The sequence below is a fragment of the Lacerta agilis genome, chromosome 5 (assembly GCF_009819535.1).
Source record: "Lacerta agilis isolate rLacAgi1 chromosome 5, rLacAgi1.pri, whole genome shotgun sequence".
Taxonomy (NCBI): Eukaryota; Metazoa; Chordata; class Lepidosauria; order Squamata; family Lacertidae; genus Lacerta; species Lacerta agilis.
In genome coordinates, this window is record NC_046316.1 from 82,453,766 (window position 1) to 82,474,199 (window position 20,434).

Here is a 20,434-nt window from a genome sequence, read left to right on the forward strand (position 1 = left end):
TCTGGTGGAGTTGAAGAAAAGAGAGTCTTCTACAGTTTTTTGTCTTGTTCCAATTTGCTCTATCTGCTCCAAATCTAAATTGTCCAGTTTCTCCTCCACCTTTTTTATTTTTTCTCTGACCACTTTAATTTCCTCAGAATCTTTTTTCAAAGTTGTCACCTCCTGCCCAATTTTATTAATTTCTTCTCTGTTCCTCCTTACATTTTCCTCAATTTGGCCAATTGATTTCTCCAAAATCTGGTGGAGTTTTTAATATCAGCTTTTATATCTACTTGGAGTTTTTCTATTGCAGAATTAACTGTTGTATTCACTGATGCACCAATTGTATTCACCGATTCTTGCGTCTGCTTCAACCCTTCAGTCACACTATTAGTCCTGCTGCTATTTCTGCCACACTGGCAACCAGTTTCTCCATTTGTTCCTGTAAAGTTAGGGAAACAGAGCTTTTCCTTTGTGTAGAGCTGCTTGTTTTAGATCTAGTGCTGTCTTGCATTTCTTGTGGGCTCTGCAATTGTAATCTCAAGGTCACTCCAGTTGCTATAGTAACTATCTCAGACATTCACAGCAGAAGACCAACAGTCCCAAAAGTAAACCAGGTGGCCAGCAGCTTCCTTCTGAGACAAAGAGTCTGCTGAGCCAGGAGCCCACACCAGTCCAAAAAATCCAACTTTTAGGCAAAGAGTTCAAATTTTCCAAAGTTGTAACTTTCCTTAAAGCCAAGAAGAGCTTGTTTTAAATAGCCCGAGTCAGTAGCTGTTTCTCACTTGCAGTGTTACCACCAAGTCCATAAAGTTACTTGTATCTGGCTACAAAGAAATCAAAATGTCTCCACTGGTCACTGAAACAGTAACAAAGAAAAAATGGCAACAATATATTGCAGCCCGCTACCGACCCGGAATCCTAGTCCAGAGGGCGAGCGGTGTCTTCTTTTGCCATATCTACTGTTTTAAAGTCTCTAAACATCCTTAAAACAACTTTTAATCCACTTTTAAAAGTTTGGCAGAGTTCGCAAAACTTTTCCCGTTAGTCGCGGCTTTGATCTTTTAGCGCTACCAAGCTCGCGCAAACAGTTCAAAGGGAACAGGCTTCCTTTTAAAATTTCCTCTGCAAGCAGTGTTCTCCAAACTTGTCAAACAGTCCAAAACTTTTACTTACAGAGTTTCTTTGGAAGTTTCTATGTTGGAAGTGCCGGGTGCTCGAGTCAGGCGGGATCGCTGCTTTGATCCTCCGAAGGCAGTCGCTTCTTCAGTCCCGTGCCAGAGCTTCGCTCGCCTGATTTTCCCCCTTACGAGGGTCGATCAGGAGCGGAGACGGCACGTCTGGGACCCACGAAGCAAACGGTCCACGGGACGCTCTTCCCGTGGTTTTAAGGGACCCGTGGCGCAGGCACGGTCGTCCCTAAAACCTTGCGGAGGACGGAGCCGTCGGACTCCCGTCCGCCATTGACCGGCACCAAACCGAATTATTTTCGTCTAGCGGGGCACCACTGTACCCTTCACAACAGAAATACACAAAATGAGAATTAAAAATACATAATAAAAACAAACCAATAGCACCACCCACACATTAAAAAAGCCATAAAATGTTAATCTGCTGAATGCCTGGTTGAAGAGAAATGTTTTTGCCTGGTGCCTTATATATGTAATGAAGTCACTTATCTACACTCAGTGTATATAAGCAGCTTCATTACGTATCTTTAAATTAAAGTCTATTTGGGAGCAGAAAAAATGCACAAGTTCAGGATGCTAATATAACTTTCCATCTTACAAATTGTAAGCATTTTTTTAAAAATAGGCAATATGTCACTTATGTTCCAGGAGGACCTTGAAGACCTTATGATAAACTGGACTGAAAGCAAAAGCATTGGTGATGTCATACTCAAATATGTAAGTCTTTAACACTAACTGCATTACCATGAGTGCTGCATAGCACACGTGGAGGAACCCCTGGTCTCGGAGGAATTGGGGGAAGCCTCAAGCAATGCTAAAACATGTGGCTTGGTTTAGTAACATTGAGCAAAGTTTTGCATTGCATACTTGTACTGTTGCATTTGTGTACTGTCCTACACCTGTAGATCTCAGGGATGTTGGGGAAGGCTGCTGTGGAGTGCCTCTTAGCTGGTTACTTCAGGGCATGATGGTATATTTAAGCTGGTTACTGTAAAGGACCAATTTTTAAAATTACCCTTTTCCACTTCAGCTTTACGCTTGTTGTAAATGAAAGTTCTGCATTCTTTCAGTCAAAAGACTTACTGAAAACATACCCTCCTTTTGTGAACTTCTTTGAAATGAGCAAGGAAACGATTACTAAGTGCGAAAAACAGAAGCCAAGGTTTCATGCTTTCCTGAAGGTAATTACCTTTCCCATCCTTTTCCTTGCTCTCCGTGTGTGTGTGGGGGGGGAAGGGATTTCATCTGTGTATTGACTTGGAGTATGTTTTTGACTGCTGTGTAATAAGTTAGCAGCGTCTGACTTCAATGCCTTTAGAACAGGTATGGACTGAAGGTGGATTAGGATCTTGCCAGTAGATTGGCAGGGGTTTTTCACTCCTACTTGCTGAAGCATTTAAAATATTGCTTACCTTCTCTTCATTGCCAAGGTAATCCCAGAGCAGGTTGCCTAAAAAGTCACGTATGTGCTACTACATTTTATAAAACAAAGTAAGCGAGTAACAAACAGTCCACAAGATAGTAATCAAACAGATTCAAGTTTCCTATCAAGCTATAGCCTAGATGAATGAACTCAGAGTTGGCACCAGCTGTATGGGAATTCCATATTAAGAGCCCTCCTTGGCATTGCCACATAGTGAGCTTGGTCCAAAAGCATCACAGTGAGCAGCCCCCCTTATTTATTTATGATTTGTCCCCTGCCCATCTGACTGGTGCCTCCAGCCAGTGATAGATCTAAGAGCACCACCATATTGCACATCTGTTTGTTTTGGAGGGAGGGCAGCTCCATCCAGAGTAGAAAACCTGCCCAATTCTTTGGGCTGACTATCCACAGGACCGCCATCTTGTTAAGATGGAGCTTCAACTTGGCCCTCATCCAGCCCACCACTTGTCTAAGAACCAGGGCTTGCACCTTCCTTTCTGACTTGGATAAAGAGAAAGTAGAGTTGGGTGTCATCAGCATACTGAGGGCATGTCGGTCCATAACACTCCATACACTTCCCAGTGGATTCATAGATATTCAGTAGTTTTGGGAGCAAGATGGAAACCTGCAGAACACCACAGAATAATTGCTATAAGGCTCAGTTTCTTAGTGTCATTTTCTGAAAACACCCCTGTAGATAATGCAGATAATGCATTTTGTCCAAGAGCACCTGGACACTACACCTTCCTTAGAAAGGGGGTGTTTGTGACTGGGTGGTAGTTGTTACAAACCTCTGAGTCTGGTGCAGGTTTACTGAGGAACGGTTGCACTACTGCCTTTTTAAAGACAGCGGGCATCGACCCCTCATGCAAAGAAAATAAGAATTTCGCACTTAGCAATGGCAAGGATTGAGTCGGTGCTTTGCTCTCAATAGATAAATCAAGCTAAACCAGAGTGTGGACGACAGAGTTTGGCAGAACTCCTCATCCGACCTGTTCAGAGGCTGCCTAGCGTTGCCCTTCTTCTAAATGGTAAGTGAGGGCTGGTTTTGCATCGCTTGTTTTTGTAGAGCGAGTGAGCTGATGCCTTATTTCATTTGCTTTGAATTGGGAGAGCTAAATGCTCTGTAACTGAACTGGGCTTCATCTGACTCCATGCCCTTTTCTGCAAATGTACACGACAGAGCTACTTTAGGGATGGTGGATACTTAAGCATTATTGTGTTTTAAACTTTCCAATTGATTTGCTTAAGGCTCTAACACTACAGAGATCTTTAAACATGCTTTCAATTAAGAGGAATAATGGAAAGCAATTGGGCAGTGACAGACAGTTCCCATCCCCAAAAAACACTCTGTAAGTTATCTAGGTCACTAAAACAACACAGTTCTTAAATCCGTTTGCCACCTACTGTTAAGTATAGTCATACAAGCCTAACCTGCATAATTTACATTAGGCCTTGAAATAGATGTGGGTCAGCTGTTAGAGAGTGTTTCTAGGTGAGTAAAGATGAGAAATCCATGTTTTGCAAATAAGAGCTTCAGCAACTACAGAAAAGAGCTTCCAGCTGTATGGGGTGAAAAGGTGATTGAAAACCAGCCCCCCCCCCAATTCTCAAACTTAGTCAACATTATCTTGGCATTATTTTAAAAAGTTGCACTTTTCTCACTTCCCTGTTGTAGACATTAAAAAACATACGGCAGAAGACAATCCTGACAAGGCAACACTAGAGAGAGCCATTGAGTCGCTAAAGGAAGTGATGACGTAAGTGGTGATACTAGTTACTAGGAGATACTCTGGTTCTGATATTAGTATGGTAGACTAGCTTGGTAGTAAGGCATACTGCCTATTGAGAAGACAAGTATTCTACATATCTCTACCTACCTACCATACTTGTCTGCTCAATAGGAAGTGTGCATTATATATACAGTGGTGCCCCGCTAGATGAAAATAATTCGTTCTACGAGTCTCTTCGTAGAGCGAATTTTCGTCTAGCGAAGCGGCAATGGAGTGCGGAGGTTTTCGCGCAAAAAAATATTTTTTTCCGTCTTGCGAGGCAGCCCCATTGACATTTTCGTCTTGCGGGGCAGCCTTCCGCTAGCGAATGCCTTTCATCTAGCGAGTTTTTCGTCTAGCGAGGCATTCGTCTAGCGGGGCACCACTGTAGTTTTTAAAAGTTGTATTTATAAATGTAATTGTATTGACTAATTCAATACAGTGGTAACTCGGTTTTTGAATGTAATCCATTCCGGAAGACTGTTCGGCTTCCAAAACATTCAAAAACCGAGGTGCAAAGGGTCATGCAGAGGTGGCCTGCAATTTCAATGGAGAAAATTGAAAAAAACGCAGTGGAATCTGTTCAGCTTCTTAGACACGTTTGAAAATGGAATCATTTACTTCTGGGTTTTTGGCATTTGAAAGCCGAAATGTTCGGTTTCCAAGACGCTCAAAAACCAAGGTACCACTGTATATGTAACTGTATTCTCTTACATTGTAAATTCGTTTGGCATGCCTCATGGGAAGCTATCAGCAAATGAAATTCCTGCATTGCAGGGGGTTGGACCTTCCAATTCTACTGTTCTATGATGCTAGGAAATAAATAACAATGGTATGGTTTATCCTGTGGTATATTGCCGTCCTGTATTTTCCAGTTGCCAAAAAAGAAAAGAAAACAGAAAGTCGTGGCAGTGCTGCTGTTGTGATGAGGTAGCTAGGTTCCAGCTGAACTGTGGGTTCCATCTCAAAAGGCACACATTGAATTGTACTCATTGGAAAGAAGTTATGAGCGTTTAATTCTCCTTGAAACTGGGAAGCCCTGCTTTGGCACTGCTATCCATTTGATACATCATTTTGTAATGAGAGGTGTCTTACTTCAAAGATAAGTTAACCGTTGCTTTTCAGAACCTTTTCGTGGAAAGGAATTGGTGCTTTTTCTTGTTACAAGAACCTTTCCTTAAGGTGATAGGATATATTATGAACCCTTTCCCTTACTCCCAAAGCCAGTGAAAATTCAAATGACAACAATAGGAATTCTGTAGGAATCACTTGTGCTGCAGGAGACTCCCATGACTGCTGTCGGTGTGAAGGGTCAGCACTATAGCAGCTGCCTGGTACGTAGCTTTGCAGCGCTTTAAGGGAGGAAAATTCAGCAAATCTGTTTCGATGAACCCCTGCCCCCTTGGGCCTTCCTCTAGTGGAAAACACTTCTCCTTAGTCTTCAACTGCTGACACGGCTGCTCGTCGCAGTCTTTTCACATTTCCCAAGTCTGTGCGAGAAATTAATGCGGGCAGAATTTAAAAACGGAACTCTCATAAAAGGTGGTGTTTCTGTTTGTGTGTAGCTTTGTATTTTTAGCATGGTGTTGGTATGCATATAGCATAATTCTCCTGTGGTAGTTTTGGTTTCTGGGTAGCCGACTTAACAAAGTGGCCGTTCTGCAGATGAAGAGGCTATTCAGGTGTCGATGTGTGTATAGACACATGTTTGGGTTGTGTGTGTGTGTGATTGTGTGTGCACACACTCACACTCCCCACCCATAATAGTCGCTGAGCAAAAGCTTATGTCAATAACTTAAAGTGGTGGATCTGACCTTCACGTGCAATGAAGCAGATACCTGGATGCCCTGTCTGTATTGGACCTAAACCTTAACAACTGAAAAGTCTTTTTTTGCTCTTTTCCCCAGGCATATTAATGAAGATAAAAGGAAAACGGAAGCCCAAAGGCAGATTTTTGATGTTGTCTATGAAGTAGATGGCTGCCCGGTAAGTAATGGTTCAGCTGAGCCTGATGATGTGTGGGGTGGAGTCCTTTTGTTAGACAGATATGACCTCTTGGTAGGGGGAGGAAGAGGGGAAGAATAAGTTTTAATTGGAGAGTCTTCTCACGTAACACTCCCGGGCCAGTGGGGTTGCTGTGGGCCCCAGTGCCTGTTTGAAATATTGGTTCAGCTTTTCTCTAGCAAACCTGAGCTGCTTCATACTCTACGTGCTTCTCAACAATTGTGAGGTCAGCTGTCCTGTGCTGTTTCATCTGTCCGCTTCCGTTTTTCAAAAAAAATGTATGTTTAACTTGCTACATGTTCAGGGTTTTTATTGAGATGAATGGGAGAATGAAGCTGCCCAACCCCTAATTGAACTGGATTATATGCTCGGCAAGTTCTTAAAATAGGGTAGAGAAAATTAATTTAGAATTTTGGTTGTACCATAAATTCCACCCTTTTTGGTTCTGCCACTTCAAGGGTGCTAGATATTTTCCTGTTTTTGTAACTTCTAGCAGATTCCTGTATGTAATCAAAAACCACTGCAAGGCTTTATTGGACCCTAGGAGTAAGTTTTACCCTATGAGGTTACCGTATTTTTCGCTCCATAGGGTGCACCGGACCATAGGGCGCACCTCGTTTTTAGAGGAGGAAACAAGAAAAAAATATTTTTTCTGGTTTTCCTCTTCTAAAAGCCCCTTTTAAGGATCAGCTAAAGGTTTTGCAGCTTTTTTGCAAAGGGAAAAGCCCTGTTTTTTGAGGACCAGCCAAAGGTTTTGCAGCTTTTTTGCAAGGGGAAAAACCCTGGTTTTTTTTTCAGGATCAGCTAAAATTTTTGCAGCTTTTTTTGCAAAGGGGGAAAAGCAAAGAGGAAAAGCCCCATTTTTATGGGGTTCAACTCACATTTCTGCAGCTTCTAAAGGAAAGGGAGCCTTTTCTACAGTTTCCAAACAGATAATCTAATCAGCCAGTCACATGTCGCTGGGGAAACAAAACAACCTCCCTCTGCAGCACATTCAACAAAGGAGGGCGGGGCTGAAAGGGAGCCGGGACTCTTATCTCTCTCCCGATCTCTTGCTGATCAGCTGCTGAGCGGGGTCCTTTCAACACTCCCTTTTCTCTTTGTAAAATAAAAAGCATGATCCTCTTTGGCCCCTGGGTAATTCAGCTCCAGGGACCACCATTCGCTCCATAAGACGCACAGATATTCCCCTTACTTTTTAGGAGGGAAAAAGTGCATCTTATGGAGCGAAAAATACGGTAATTCTGCTTCAGGCTGGCTTTTATTGGTACAGGAACTATAGTTTTCATAGTGCAAACTTCTAACTTGGATTTCTTGCGTGCAATATTCTTTGAGCTCCCCAACCCCGTTAGGTTATCAGGGTACTTTGGATTCCTTCCATTATGAGTTCAGTACATCTCCTATGCATTTTGTTTTGCTTTCTTGTCATTTCTTCTTCCAAGGCTTCCACATCGCCCAATGAGTAACACTGCGGAACCTAACATATCCCAATAGGTTAGGAGTGTGTTCCATGTTTTTGGAATGTGATACCATTAATGACTTAATTTTTTTATGCTAAACTGGAGTAATTTTGAAATTGATCATTAACTTTATTTCCAGATAGCGTTTTTGACCCTAATAATGCTGTAGAAAAAAATGTGTGGGGTTACAGAAGCAATAAGCTGATGTACTGGAGAGGTATTCTGTCGTTGGGCAATGAGAGGACTCCTGTATGTGAGCTTTTGAAAGGGTTCAATAAGGCAGTGTTACCTGCTGTGAAATCTAATCTGCAAAATAGCATAAATACAGTATTACTGTCCAGCAGGTTTTTGAATGTTATACAGATCTTTTAGGTTAAAAGTCTGCTCTGTTTAATTTTATTTCTTGGTGACAAAGCACCTTCCTGAACTATTCTGTTCTGTTTTTTAAATGAGCTTCTCCTATACCCCACAGGCCAATCTCTTGTCATCTCACCGAAGTCTAATTCAGCGGCTGGAAACAGTTGCGCTTGGTGATGACCTCTGTGACAGAGGGGAGCAGGTCACCCTGTTCCTTTTTAACGACTGCCTGGAGGTAAGTCTATAGATATTCATTTGGCTGTGGCATTCTGGAATGACTTGCAACCCAGAGGAATAAATAGCAATCCAAATACTTGCAACCTACGAAGGACGACTGGAACACTTTTTTTTGTCTTGACAGAAAGCTTTACGCTATATGTGCCACTCAGTCAGTTGGTAAGAACGCTGCACAAACTGTCAACAAGGAACACTTTATTTCTGCGGACTTAATGGTTGGTAGCTCAATACGCGGATTAGTGGAGAAGACAGAGCAACTTTCTGCTGCCATGTCTTACTATTAGTAGTGAAATATTTGCTGCAGGAGAGATGCTGCCACTGAGAAGCAAGCAGAGGCGCCTTTGAGTAATTCCTCCCCCTACATGAATTCTTGCAGAAATGTGGCACACAGGCTTTGTATGGGTTATTGACTTACAACCAGAGCTGTGCCCTAGAAAATTCTTCCGCAAGAGGCTGAATTTTGTAACCTGCATAAATTAGACAAGTTGAATAAACTTGCATCTCGAGTCATGGCATTGAAGCTCTGCTCCTGAATCTCTACTTGGTCACCCCTTTCTTTTTTAAGGGGCATCTGCTGTCCCGGGAATGCTGACATCTCTTGCAATTTTGGGTTCTGCTGGCAGATGCTGGAGGTGGACAGTTGTTAACAAGCCTCCCCAGTTTTTAGATCAAAGATTTGGGCAGGGGGAGGTTGCTGATCAGTTGATTGCCATCTGTACATTTACTTGTGGTGGTAGTAGCAGCTCTGGAACAACTCGGTAGAGCATGAGACTCTTAATCTCAGGGTCATGGTTCCGAACACCACCTTAGGCAAAAAAATTCATGCATTGCAGAGGGTTGGACTGCATGACCTGTGTGGTCCCTTCTAACTCTACCATTCTTTGATTCCATGACTCTTTCATTCGACCTACAACCTCATCTGACTGGTTCTCCCCTCATAGTTAATCCAGAGCTCTTTAAAATTGCAGCATTACAATCAAGGCAGTTTTATTGGGCTGTTGCATGTAGGAGCAGCACCTCCTACATCTTATTTACAAAACTCAGCATGATCCCGTGCATTTTACATAGAAATAGTAACCCACTGTGTTCAATGGGGCTTTACTCCCAGGTAAATGGGGCTTTACTCCCAGCTTTACTTCCAGGCTGGGTTCATTTTCCTCCAGTCTAGTTGGCTAAAGCTTTTGTCAAGTGTTGGCTTCTTGCACCTCCGTATTTGGATAAACCAGTGTCTCATTTCTGTAGCTGAGTACTTATGAACCTGAAAAAGAGAGCTGCTTTAAATCTCCCCCGCAGCCTTCTTTTTGCCGTCCTTCTCTGCTGTCTTCCCATCCCTAATGTCCACTTGATGCGATGCAAGCAAAAGAAGATTGCTTTTCACATCTTTGGGATTGATGCATCTTGGTTACTCTAGTGGTAGCTCATCAAAATCGGTTGGTCTCTTGGCACCACTTAGAATCCTGGCATTTGTTTCAAGCTCTCAAGACAGTGGCTCAGCAGCGCACAAAGTTCTCGTGGGGCTTATTTATATTTAATGTGAATAAATAACATGTCTGTGCCAGGTAAGTCTGTTTTGCTTCTGCTTAAGCTATACAAAATGTGTGCGTAAAGTGTCCACACAAGCAGTATAACCTGTAATTGCTGTTGGAAAGATACTGAGCTAGGGGAAAAGAAACTAATCAAGTTTCAGAGGCTTGAATCTAGCATGGGGAAGGCCATAAAGCACACAGCTCATTGTAGCCTGTACAATTTGCAACACCAGGAATGTGGAACTCTGCTTAAAATCTGCCTTCAATAGCCACAAGTTAGCTTGAACCTCGCCCTTGACCAGGGGGGGTGGTGGTGGTAGTAGTAGTAGTAGTAGTAATTATTACTTATACCCCACCCATCTGGCTGGGTTTCCCCAGCCACTCTGGGCAGCTTCCAACAGGAGATTAAAAATACATGAAAACATCAGTTATTTAAAAACTTCCCTAAACAGGGCTGCCTTCAGATGATTCTAAATTTCAGATAGTTGTTTATTCCTTTGACATCTGATGGGAGGGTGTTCCACAGGGCGGGAGCCAATACCGAGAAGGCCCTCTGCCTGGTTTCTGAGAAAACCTTGCAGTGAGGGAACGTCGCAGAAGGCCCTCGCACTGGATCTCAGTGTTTGGGCTGAATGGGGGGTGGAGACGCTCCTTCAGGTATACTGGGCCAAGGCCGTTTAGGGCTTTAAAGACTTCAGCAGAAGCCCACGGAGCTGCACTTGTCAAGATTGTAGCCGGGCTGTGTATAATGTGTTTGGTTGCAGAATCCAGTTTCCTAATTCTGCTTTTACTTGTGTCAAACAAAATCATCATCATCCCTGTGTAGCCCATATTCTATCATTTAAAATATTTTTGTCTTGCCCTTTTCTGCTTTTTAAGAATGAGGTTCACAGAGGCTAACTATAGTAAAAGGCAATATCAATAAAATGTCAAAACATAAACCAGCAACAAGTTTAGCAAATCAGCAAGCAGATGCCAGGTACACATAGTGTCCAACTGAGATATATGTGGGGATGCTTAACCTTTTTGGGGGGCTGCTGGAGAGCCACATTCACCTTTGGCCAGCTTTCTGGGGGCTGCATGGCTCTAGTGGGTGTAGCTACCCCATACTCTTGTGTAAGCACTCACACAGACACAGCTGTGCAGAACAGCTGGGAGTTGTCATCCTTGCCCTGCTCATGAAATGGTTCCTCTGTTGATTGAGTTGTGGGTGTTTTGCATCCCAACCCAGTACTCTGATGGAGAGCTTTAAATCTCTCTACCGACCTCAGTGCTATGTCTACCTCCCCCCATTGCCAAAATTGGTGGACCCAAACTGGGTTTAGACACCCAACATCTAGACAGTATGAGTTGGAAGACTCAAAGTGAAAGAGCTAGACATAGTTCAGGATAGGAAGTTTTGCAGCTAGGCTGCCTATATCAGGAATGCCAAGGCTTTCATATCCAGCCATGTGATGCAATCATGGGTCCTCCCATGAAGACATATGAAATATGGAGGCAGTCCTTAAGTTCTCCAGGTTTTGGATGTATATTGGCGTGCCTAGATGTGCTAATGTAATGCTGCTGCTCTTAATTTGGAAGCTGGTCTACATTCTTTGAGCCGCCTGGCTTGCATGTGTTCCATTTACTTTTGGCTTCATTGTTGCCTTTTGTTGCTCCCAGTTCCTTTGTATTTTAGGCTGATGATCTGTTCTTATTAAGTCTCCCTCCCTGGATGAAGGAATTGCTGCAAAAAGTTGTTTCAGTTGGAGTCTCTCTCTTTGTTGCCTATAAACTTGTTCACATTAAACCATAGTTGCTTTATTGTTATTATATATTATTTATTTATACTCCACCCATCTGGCTGGGTTTCCCCAGACACTCTGGGTGGATTACAGCATATATACAATAGTGCAGCGCAGTGCGTGAACTGGGCTCATATCTTACACAGCAAGGTCCCGTCACAATTGAGGGGACTTAATTCAAAATGTATCTACTTGTGGGTGGAAGTGAGTACCCTTTATTTACAAGTGCCTGGTACAACACACTTTTACTATCCATATGATTCTGGAGCATTTTACAAGTACAAGACAAAGAAGAATGTAGAATTCAGCATGTGGTTTTTCAAGTCAACATAAAAACTGACTGCCTCTCAGGGAAAAATAGTGAACTTAGCATTTTGCAATAGAAACAAAATTGGAATTGTTTAGGATTTTCAGAAGCTGTCACCAAACTTTCAGTTTAAATGTTTCTGGGGATATAGGAGCTGGTTCTTTTCATGCTTCCTCTCTTTGTTTTCTTTCCCCCCAACAGATTGCAAGGAAGCGGCACAAAGTCATTGGTGGCTTCAAGAGTCCTCATGGCCATACCAGGCCACCAGCCTGTCTCAAGCACATAATTCTTATGCCCCTTTCTCAGATCAAGAAAGTACTAGACATCCGAGAGACAGAAGGTATGAACATTGGCAATGGAATGTGGATTTTTGAGGACTAATAATGCAGAGTGAAGGACTTCAAACGCTGATAGTTTTGGCACAGCTGAGTAACAAGATACCTTCCAAAGAGGTTTCACCTGGGGGCCAAGGAGCTGAAAATAACCATTAAAAGGAGCAGTGAGAGAAGGCGGTCAAATGTCAGGAGTTGGAGAAAATCACTCAAGGCTTTCAGAGCTCACAGCCCTTCAACGAGTGTTTCCATGTGCCTTGGCAGAAAGCTTTGTCTAAAATAAAGCTTCATATGTGGGCGATTAACCTTTTAAGAACAAAGATTGATACGACTGGCACTTGGAACTTAAACAGGAGTTAAACCCACAGTTCTGTCTTAAGATCCTTCAGCAGGCTTGTGTAACTTTCTCTAGACTATCCTTTATATGGCTGCATGTTTCACTGAAATCAGTGTGACTATCTTCTGTAGTTGCATTGTAATATTCTTAATTTCCTGCATCTGCAGACTCTGCAATGATGTGTGGCAGAGCATCATTCTAGGGTGCTGGAAAGATTCTCTTCCTGTAATTTCAGAAATAGTGTTCTGCATTAAGGCCAGCCTCTGTGAAACCTGCCTGGTGCAAACTTAAAGCTAACTGAAGTTAAGGAGCAAGCTAAGGGTTATGTACCCTTTCCCTATCTGCAAATATCCACTCTGCCTGTATTTGACATGACACCTTAACAGCTGCCATCCTGGATAAGAATGAGCCTTGATGTAGTCATCTCAACAATGCTGTTTTAAATCAGGGTTACAAAGTGGGTTTAAGAACATTCCCAGGTTCATTTTAACTTAGCTTGGCGATTGCATGTGAAAAAGCCAGCATGGTATAGAACAGGTATGGGAAATCACTGGCTCTCCTGTCTCCTGTCCTTCTGCTCCTGTCATTGCTGCCTATTGATATTGCTTGCTGGGGCTCATGGGAGTTGTAGTCTTTAACATTTGGAGTGCCAAAGGTTCCTCACACCTGGTAGAGAGTATTGGCCTAGCGAGAGGAAGAACTTGGCTCAAGCCCCTGTTAGGCCATGAAGGCTGGTGGATGACCTTGGGCCAGGCACTCGCTCTTGCACCCAAGCCTAACCTTCATGACCTGACTGTGATTGAAGGAGAGGGAAATAAGGTGTGGAGGCGACTTTGGTTCATAGGCGGTGGAAAGTTATGCACAAAATCCTATGGCTCTTTCCTGATCCCTAAATTTCATTTTGTTCCATGTTTACCACATCATTCAGAGACCTTAATGATTTACCCTCCCTTCCCTCTAAGGTCCTCAGGCAAATTAGAACAATTTACTATTTTTAAAATGTTACGTGAGTTGTCGAAAGAGATAATCCCTGAATACAAGCAATACCAGGCAGGATAATTTCACTAGGTATTCTCCCATGCCCGAGCAGTAACAGTGCTTAAAAGCCAGGGCAGAACTGCAAAACACAGGGTCTTTTATAACTGTGGTTATATGGTGAGGTTGAAAGGTTTGGACCTTTATCACTGAAGGTGTGGCAATGCCACTTGCCTCTTGCTTCTGAATTCTGTGCAGTGTGTTTCTTCATTGTGGCTGAATGTGGATTTATCTTCTGAGTATTTATTCTGCTCACATGGCTTTGCAGACTTCACTGTCCCCCGAGATGCTGTACCTTGTTTTGGTCACGGCAACCTGTAATGGTTAAATAAAGCATCTTGCAGCTTCGCTACTGCTTAAAGAGCTTTGTTGAACTTTGTCCCCTTGTTTTCTATGGGCGAAAAAAACTTACCCACCTAATGTCCGACATGTGGTGGTGTTTTCTCAAGTCTTAGAAGTCCTGTGCACTGGTTCTCCATCGCAATGTGCAGGACGTGTTTTTAGACTTCCTTCTATAGCCCACACACGTGTCAGCTGAAATGGGGAGAGGCTGCTGAGATGAATGTATGAAGGGTCAGTTCTGTGCAGAGATGGCCTGTATGCTTCTTTGATATTCAGGTTCTAAACTTTGGTTCTTGTGCTGACCTAGGACAATACTCAGTTGTCATGCTCTCCTTCTCCTTCTCCTCTAATAGCGAGTTGCTAAGATGTTGACATCTGTTGCTGTTGTTTGCAGAGTGCCACAAAGCATTTTCGTTAGTTGTGCGACCCCCGACCGAGCAGAGCAACTTGTTGTTCAGCTTCCAAATAACGACTGAGGAACCTCTCAAGGAGAACTGGCTGAAGATGCTGTGCCGGCACGTAGCCAACACGATATGCAAAGCAGATGCTGTAAGTTCTTGATATCAGAGCTGACAAGGGGACTATACCTTGAATCTGTTTAAAATGTGTAGAGGTTTAAGAGATCTATGTAAGATGGCTATGCCAGAACTAACGGGCCCACTGGTAGCATGTCTTGCGGCAAAGGTCTGCAAGCTTGCTGCCAGTTCATCGAGGCTGTAATCTTTTGGAGACTGTATCTGTACTCGTGAGCTTAAATGCTTGACCTGTTCTCATAGTTGGCAAAGCAATGGTGCCAGCAGCATCACTGAGCACAGCAGTATATGCAAGTCAATCATAGAGCCAAGTGTGAAACTGGATGTGGAAGAATGGGGTGTTTGCGGGCTTTTTCAATGGTGTTTCAAATAATGTGGCTTTGCTTAAATGTGCAGAGCCTCGGAATGTAACTCCTGCATAAATGGGGAGTCGCCTGCATTTACAATTTTTTTACAGCATGTTTACCCTACTCTTCAGCCAAGAAAGGCTCTTGAAGTGGGTTACATACAATCAGAACAAAGCAGTCCTTACTTGCAGGCTTACAATTTAAAAATATGCAGCACAAAAGGGGAAAGGGGCAGGGAGGGAAGAGGAAAATCAAAACTCGGCCACCGGTTATTAAGCAGTTGTTCCTATAACGGCCCCCTGGCACAGTTCAGGGGCAGGGGTGCCTGATAGAGCTGTCCACGGAGCCACAACTCAACGTGTTTGGATTCAGAAAATACCCTTTGAGTTAAATGGCTTAACTCCCAGGTAAGTATCAAAGCTGTACAAAGCAAGAGCAATGGCTGAGGGGGCGGGGCCTGCACTCTCCGTTACAGCTTGAAAGCCTGCAGAGAGGCCTGGGACATTGCTGCTGCCGCTTGCTGCTGTGAGTGTTGGGAAGGCCGCTCCCTTCTCCTGCTAATTCCACCTGGCTGAGGGGGCGGGGCCTGCACTCTCCGTTACAGCTTGAAAGCCTGCAGAGAGGCCTGGGACATTGCTGCTGCTGAGTGTTGGGAAGGCCGCTCCCTTCTCCTGCTAATTCCACCTGGCTGAGGGGGCGGGCCTGCACTCTCCGTTACAGCTTGAAAGCCTGCAGAGAGGCCTGGGACATTGCTGCTGCGTGAGTGTTGGGAAGGCCGCTCCCTTCTCCTGCTAATTCCCCTGGCTGAGGGGGCGGGGCCTGCACCCACTGCTGCACTTTTAATTTGTTTTAATGGGGTTTTTATATCATTTTATTATTTTTTGTTGGGGGTGGGGCAAATGTTTAGTTAATTTTAGCGTTGTTCTCTGTTTATTTGTATTATTTTGTTAATTTAGTGTATGGTCTTTATTTGTTTTTTAAGGGATAGGGGGTAGGGCTGCCTGGGATTGGGCCTCAGCCAACAGGATGGCTGGGGCAGGTTCCACAGGGGGGTAGTCTTGGAAAGACACCCGATCTCAGTGATCATGGGCAGGAGGAGGAGTCACGCTAAGACCAGATCATGTCATTACCGAGGAGGCAGGTTTAGTCGTTGTCTGAGGACTATCCCTGCCTCCAGGTCTGGTCCTGACCGGATGGATATTGGAATCAGCAGGGATACCCACATGACCTGAAAGTGTTGCTGTGTAATGCCAGGTCAATGATTAACAAAACCACTGCCATCCACGACTTGATTGTGGATGGAGGATTTGACCTGGCATGTGTAACAGAGACTTGGTTGGATGAAGCAGATGGGCCTGTCCTTGCCGCTGCTTGTCCACCAGGTTTCTCTTACGCACAGCAACCCAGGCCATCTGGGCGGGGAGGGGGGGTTGCAGTGATTTTTAGGAAGTCATTAGTTGCACCAGGCGTCCTATTGGGAAGACCCAGTTTTCTGAGTGCATGTTCTGGAAGTTGGGCAATAGGGGCAGTACAGGATTCCTTTTGGTGTACCGACCTCCCCGCTGCACCAAGGATTCCCTGCCCGAGCTGCTTCAGGTCGTGGCGGATATGCTCCTGGAGACACCTAGTTTGGTTGTCTTAGGGGATTTTAACATCCATGCCGACACGACCTTACAAGGGGCCGCTCGGGACTTCGTGGAAAGCATGGCCTCCATGGGGCTGTCCCTGAATAAGTCTGGTCCAACTCATAGCCGCGGACATGCCTTAGACCTGGTGTTTACCTCTATGGATGTTGGTGATCTGACACTAAGTAAAAGTGAAACAAAAGAAGTGCCATGGTCAGATCACTTCCTGGTGCAGCTGGACTTCTCTGCGACCCTTCCCCTCTGCAGGGAGGTGGGACCGATTCAGATGGTCCGCCCCCGCTACTTAATGGATCCAATTGGTTTCCAGAGAGTGGTAGGGGATGCATTATCCCATGTTGATGGCCTTTCAGTTGATTCCCTGGTGGCCCGCTGGAATGCGGAGTTAACCAGGGCTATTGACTGTCTGGCTCCGAAGCGTCCTCTCCGATTGCATGGAGCCCGGACAGCTCCGTGGTTTTCCCCGGAGCTGAGGGCGATGAAACAGTCGCTGAGACGGCTAGAGCGCCGGTGGCGGGAAAACTCACTCTGAATCAGACCGGACACGGGTTAGAGCTCAACTTCGAGCCTACCAAGTGGCAATGGCGACAGCGAAGAGGACCTTCTTCGCTGTTTCTATTGCATCTGCAGAAAACAGCAGCAGGAGACTCTTCCAGGTGGTTCGCAACCTAGCAGAACCACCTTTATCACCGGGGTCTGGTAGGGACCCCAAGATCTCCTGCAATGCTTTTGCAAAGTTTTTTGCAGATAAAGTCGCTCAGATTCAGAAGGAGGTAGACTCCACCGTGGGAGCAGGGCCGGGGGCGGGAGAGTGCTAGAGCCCTGTCTAGTCATGTTTCATGGGATCAATTCCAATCTGTTACCTCCGAGGATGTGGACAGGCTGCTTGGACGAGTGAAACCGACCACCTGTCTCCTAGATCCTTGCCCATGCTGGCTTATAAAAGCTAGCCGGGAAGGGCTGGGCGATGGGCTCTGCGCGGTGGTGAATGCTTCCCTCTGCGAGGGAATCTTTCCAGACCCGCTGAAAGAGGCGGTCATTAAACCGCTTCTAAAAAAAACATCTCTAGACCCGGCCAATATGGCCAACTATCGCCCAGTCTCAAATTTACCATTCTTGGGCAAGGTGATTGAGCGGGTGGTTGCTGAACAACTCCAAGCACGCCTGGAAGATGCGGACCATTTGGATCCCTTCCAATCAGGATTCAGGCCTCATCATGGGACTGAAACTGCCTTGGTCGCGCTGGTTGATGATCTCCGGCGGGCTAGGGACAAAGGTGAGAGCTGTTTCCTGGTTCTGCTGGATCTCTCAGCGGCCTTTGACACCATCGACCATAACATCCTTCTGGACCGGCTAGAGGGGTTGGGAGCTGGGGGCACTGTTATACAGTGGTTCCGCTCTTTCCTCCTGGGCCGTGTTCAGAAAGTGGTGGTGGGGGATGAGTGTTCAGACCCCTGGGCTCTCACTTGTGGGGTGCCTCAGGGTTCTGTCCTCTCCCCCATGCTTTTTAATATCTATATGAAGCCGCTGGGAGAGATCATTAGGGGGTTTGGGTTGGGTGTTCATCAATATGCAGATGACACCCAGCTCTACCTCTCTTTTAAATCAGAACCAGTGAAGGCGGTGAAGGTCCTGTGTGAGTGCCTGGAGGCTGTTGGAGGATGGATGGCGGCTAACAGATTGAGGTTGAATCCTGACAAGACAGAAGTACTGTTTTTGGGGGACAGGAGGCGGGCGGGTGTGGGGGACTCCCTGGTCCTGAATGGGGTAACTGTGCCCCTGAAGGACCAGGTGCGCAGCCTGGGAGTCATTTTGGACTCACAGCTGTCCATGGAAGCGCAGGTTAATTCTGTGTCCAGGGCGGCTGTCTACCAGCTCCATCTGGTACGCAGGCTGAGACCCTACCTGCCCGCGGACTGTCTTGTCAGAGTGGTGCATGCTCTGGTTATCTCCCGCTTGGACTACTGCAATGCGCTCTACGTGGGGCTACCTTTGAAGGTGACCCGGAAACTGCAATTAATCCAGAATGCGGCAGCTAGACTGGTGACTGGGAGTGGCCGCCGGGACCACATAACACCGGTCCTGAGAGATCTGCATTGGCTCCCAGTACGTTTCCGAGCACAATTCAAAGTGTTGGTGTTGACCTTTAAAGCCCTAAACGGCCTCGGTCCTGTATACCTGAAGGAGCGTCTCCACCCCCATCATTCAGCCCGGACACTGAGATCCAGCGCCGAGGGCCTTCTGGCGGTTCCCTCACTGCGAGAAGCAAAACTACAGGGAACCAGGCAGAGGGCCTTCTCGGTAGTGGCGCCCGCCCTGTGGAACGCCCTCCCGTCAGAAGTCAAGGGAATAAACAACTACCTGACATTCAGAAAACACCTAAAGGCAGCCCTGTTTAGGGAAGTTTTTAATTTGTGACTCTGTATTGTATTTTGATTGTTGGAGGCCGCCCAGAGTGGCTGGGGAGACCCGGCCAGATGGGCGGGGTATAAATAATAAATTATTATTATTATTATTATTATTATTTGCATGATATGCTTGCCTGGAGTTATTGCTGTAACAGGTGTAGCACATCTGGAGTGTATTGTTGCACTTAAATAGGGGTGTGTAGCAGCTCTGTGCATACTCCAAATAAGGAGGTGAATTGGATTGATGTGGCCCATGATTTCATGTTTCCAAGTTGGGTTGTGCTGTTAACAAGCCATATGGTGGGGGGTCAGGGACCTCCTAAGCTTCTGATTCACTTTGGACCTTCTCTTCTCCCCCCACCCGCAAGACAAAGCCTGCCAAATCTCAGAAAAATAGGTGCACAGGGCCCTTTTTTCTTTTCTGAGAAACGAAACCAAGCTGCCCAGAGCTTTGGAAGGGTGGGGTAGGGTGCGGGGATCTCTTGTTTTGCTAGACAGGCCGAGCTTTTAATCACAGTGAATTCTTTTTCTGAATCACTCCAGTCGGAGTTACAGGTAGGTTATTGTGTCAGCCTGCTTCTTTCCCAGTTAGTCTTTTTCATAACAAATAACCTGCTTGTCTGCACTTCTGCTGGTTTCCCATCCAGGGGCAGCTTCATCGTCCGTCCGTCCATCCCCCCCTGCTTTCAAACTTGATTGCTCACAAAAAATAAAACAGAAAAATGATCTGTATTTCCCCACTCCAAAATGGGAAAGTCTGCTCCTGTGCACCTATTTTTCTGAGATTTGGTAGGCTTCATGCTCTTAGAAGGGGCATTCATGCCTGCAATTCGCAGCTAATTCTGGCAGCAAATAAAGCTTAAGAGGTCTTTTTTTTTTTAATTTAAAGGATCCCTGCAAAAAACTGCTGGATGGCTCTGCCTGAAATTTGGCAGGCTTAATGCACTCTGAAGGGGCTCCCTTGCCTACAAATTTCACCCACTTATGTGAAGGTTTTTTTTTTGAAGGCTACAACAGTTTTTAGATTCCCCATATAGTCAATGGGTGTGAAATAGAACTTGGGATCTATCAGATCAGATTTGAACCTGAAATAATGAATCCAATTATTCAGTGTGGATTCAGAGCAGATTGGGTTGCTTGCAGACGCTGCCAATACAAGTGAATTTTGTTGCCATTAATCACTCCTAAAAAAATAGTGTTATATGGAGACCTGCTTTGCCTGCCCACCTGTTTAGTATGAGGTGGTGGTTGTTGTTTAGTCGTGTCCGACTCTTCGTGACCCCATGGACCAGAGCATGCCAGGCACTCCTGTCTTCCACTGCCTCCCGCAGTTTGGTCAGACTCATGTTGGTAGCTTCAAGAACACTGTCCAACCATCTTGTCCTCTGTCGTCCCCACACTAAGAGCCAGTGTGGTGT

At 45.2% G+C, this 20,434-nt stretch overlaps 1 protein-coding gene across 1 annotated transcript in view; it reads left to right on the plus strand.

The window, feature by feature from the left end:
* Nucleotides 1-20,434, plus strand: part of ECT2 (epithelial cell transforming 2) — a 50,932-nt gene that overhangs the window by 22,224 nt on the left and 8,274 nt on the right. The window contains 8 exon segments of the mRNA XM_033150665.1: nt 1,818-1,886; nt 2,240-2,350; nt 3,527-3,623; nt 4,271-4,352; nt 6,272-6,350; nt 8,301-8,420; nt 12,241-12,379; nt 14,480-14,634. Coding sequence (XP_033006556.1) covers nt 1,818-1,886; nt 2,240-2,350; nt 3,527-3,623; nt 4,271-4,352; nt 6,272-6,350; nt 8,301-8,420; nt 12,241-12,379; nt 14,480-14,634 — 852 coding nt within the window.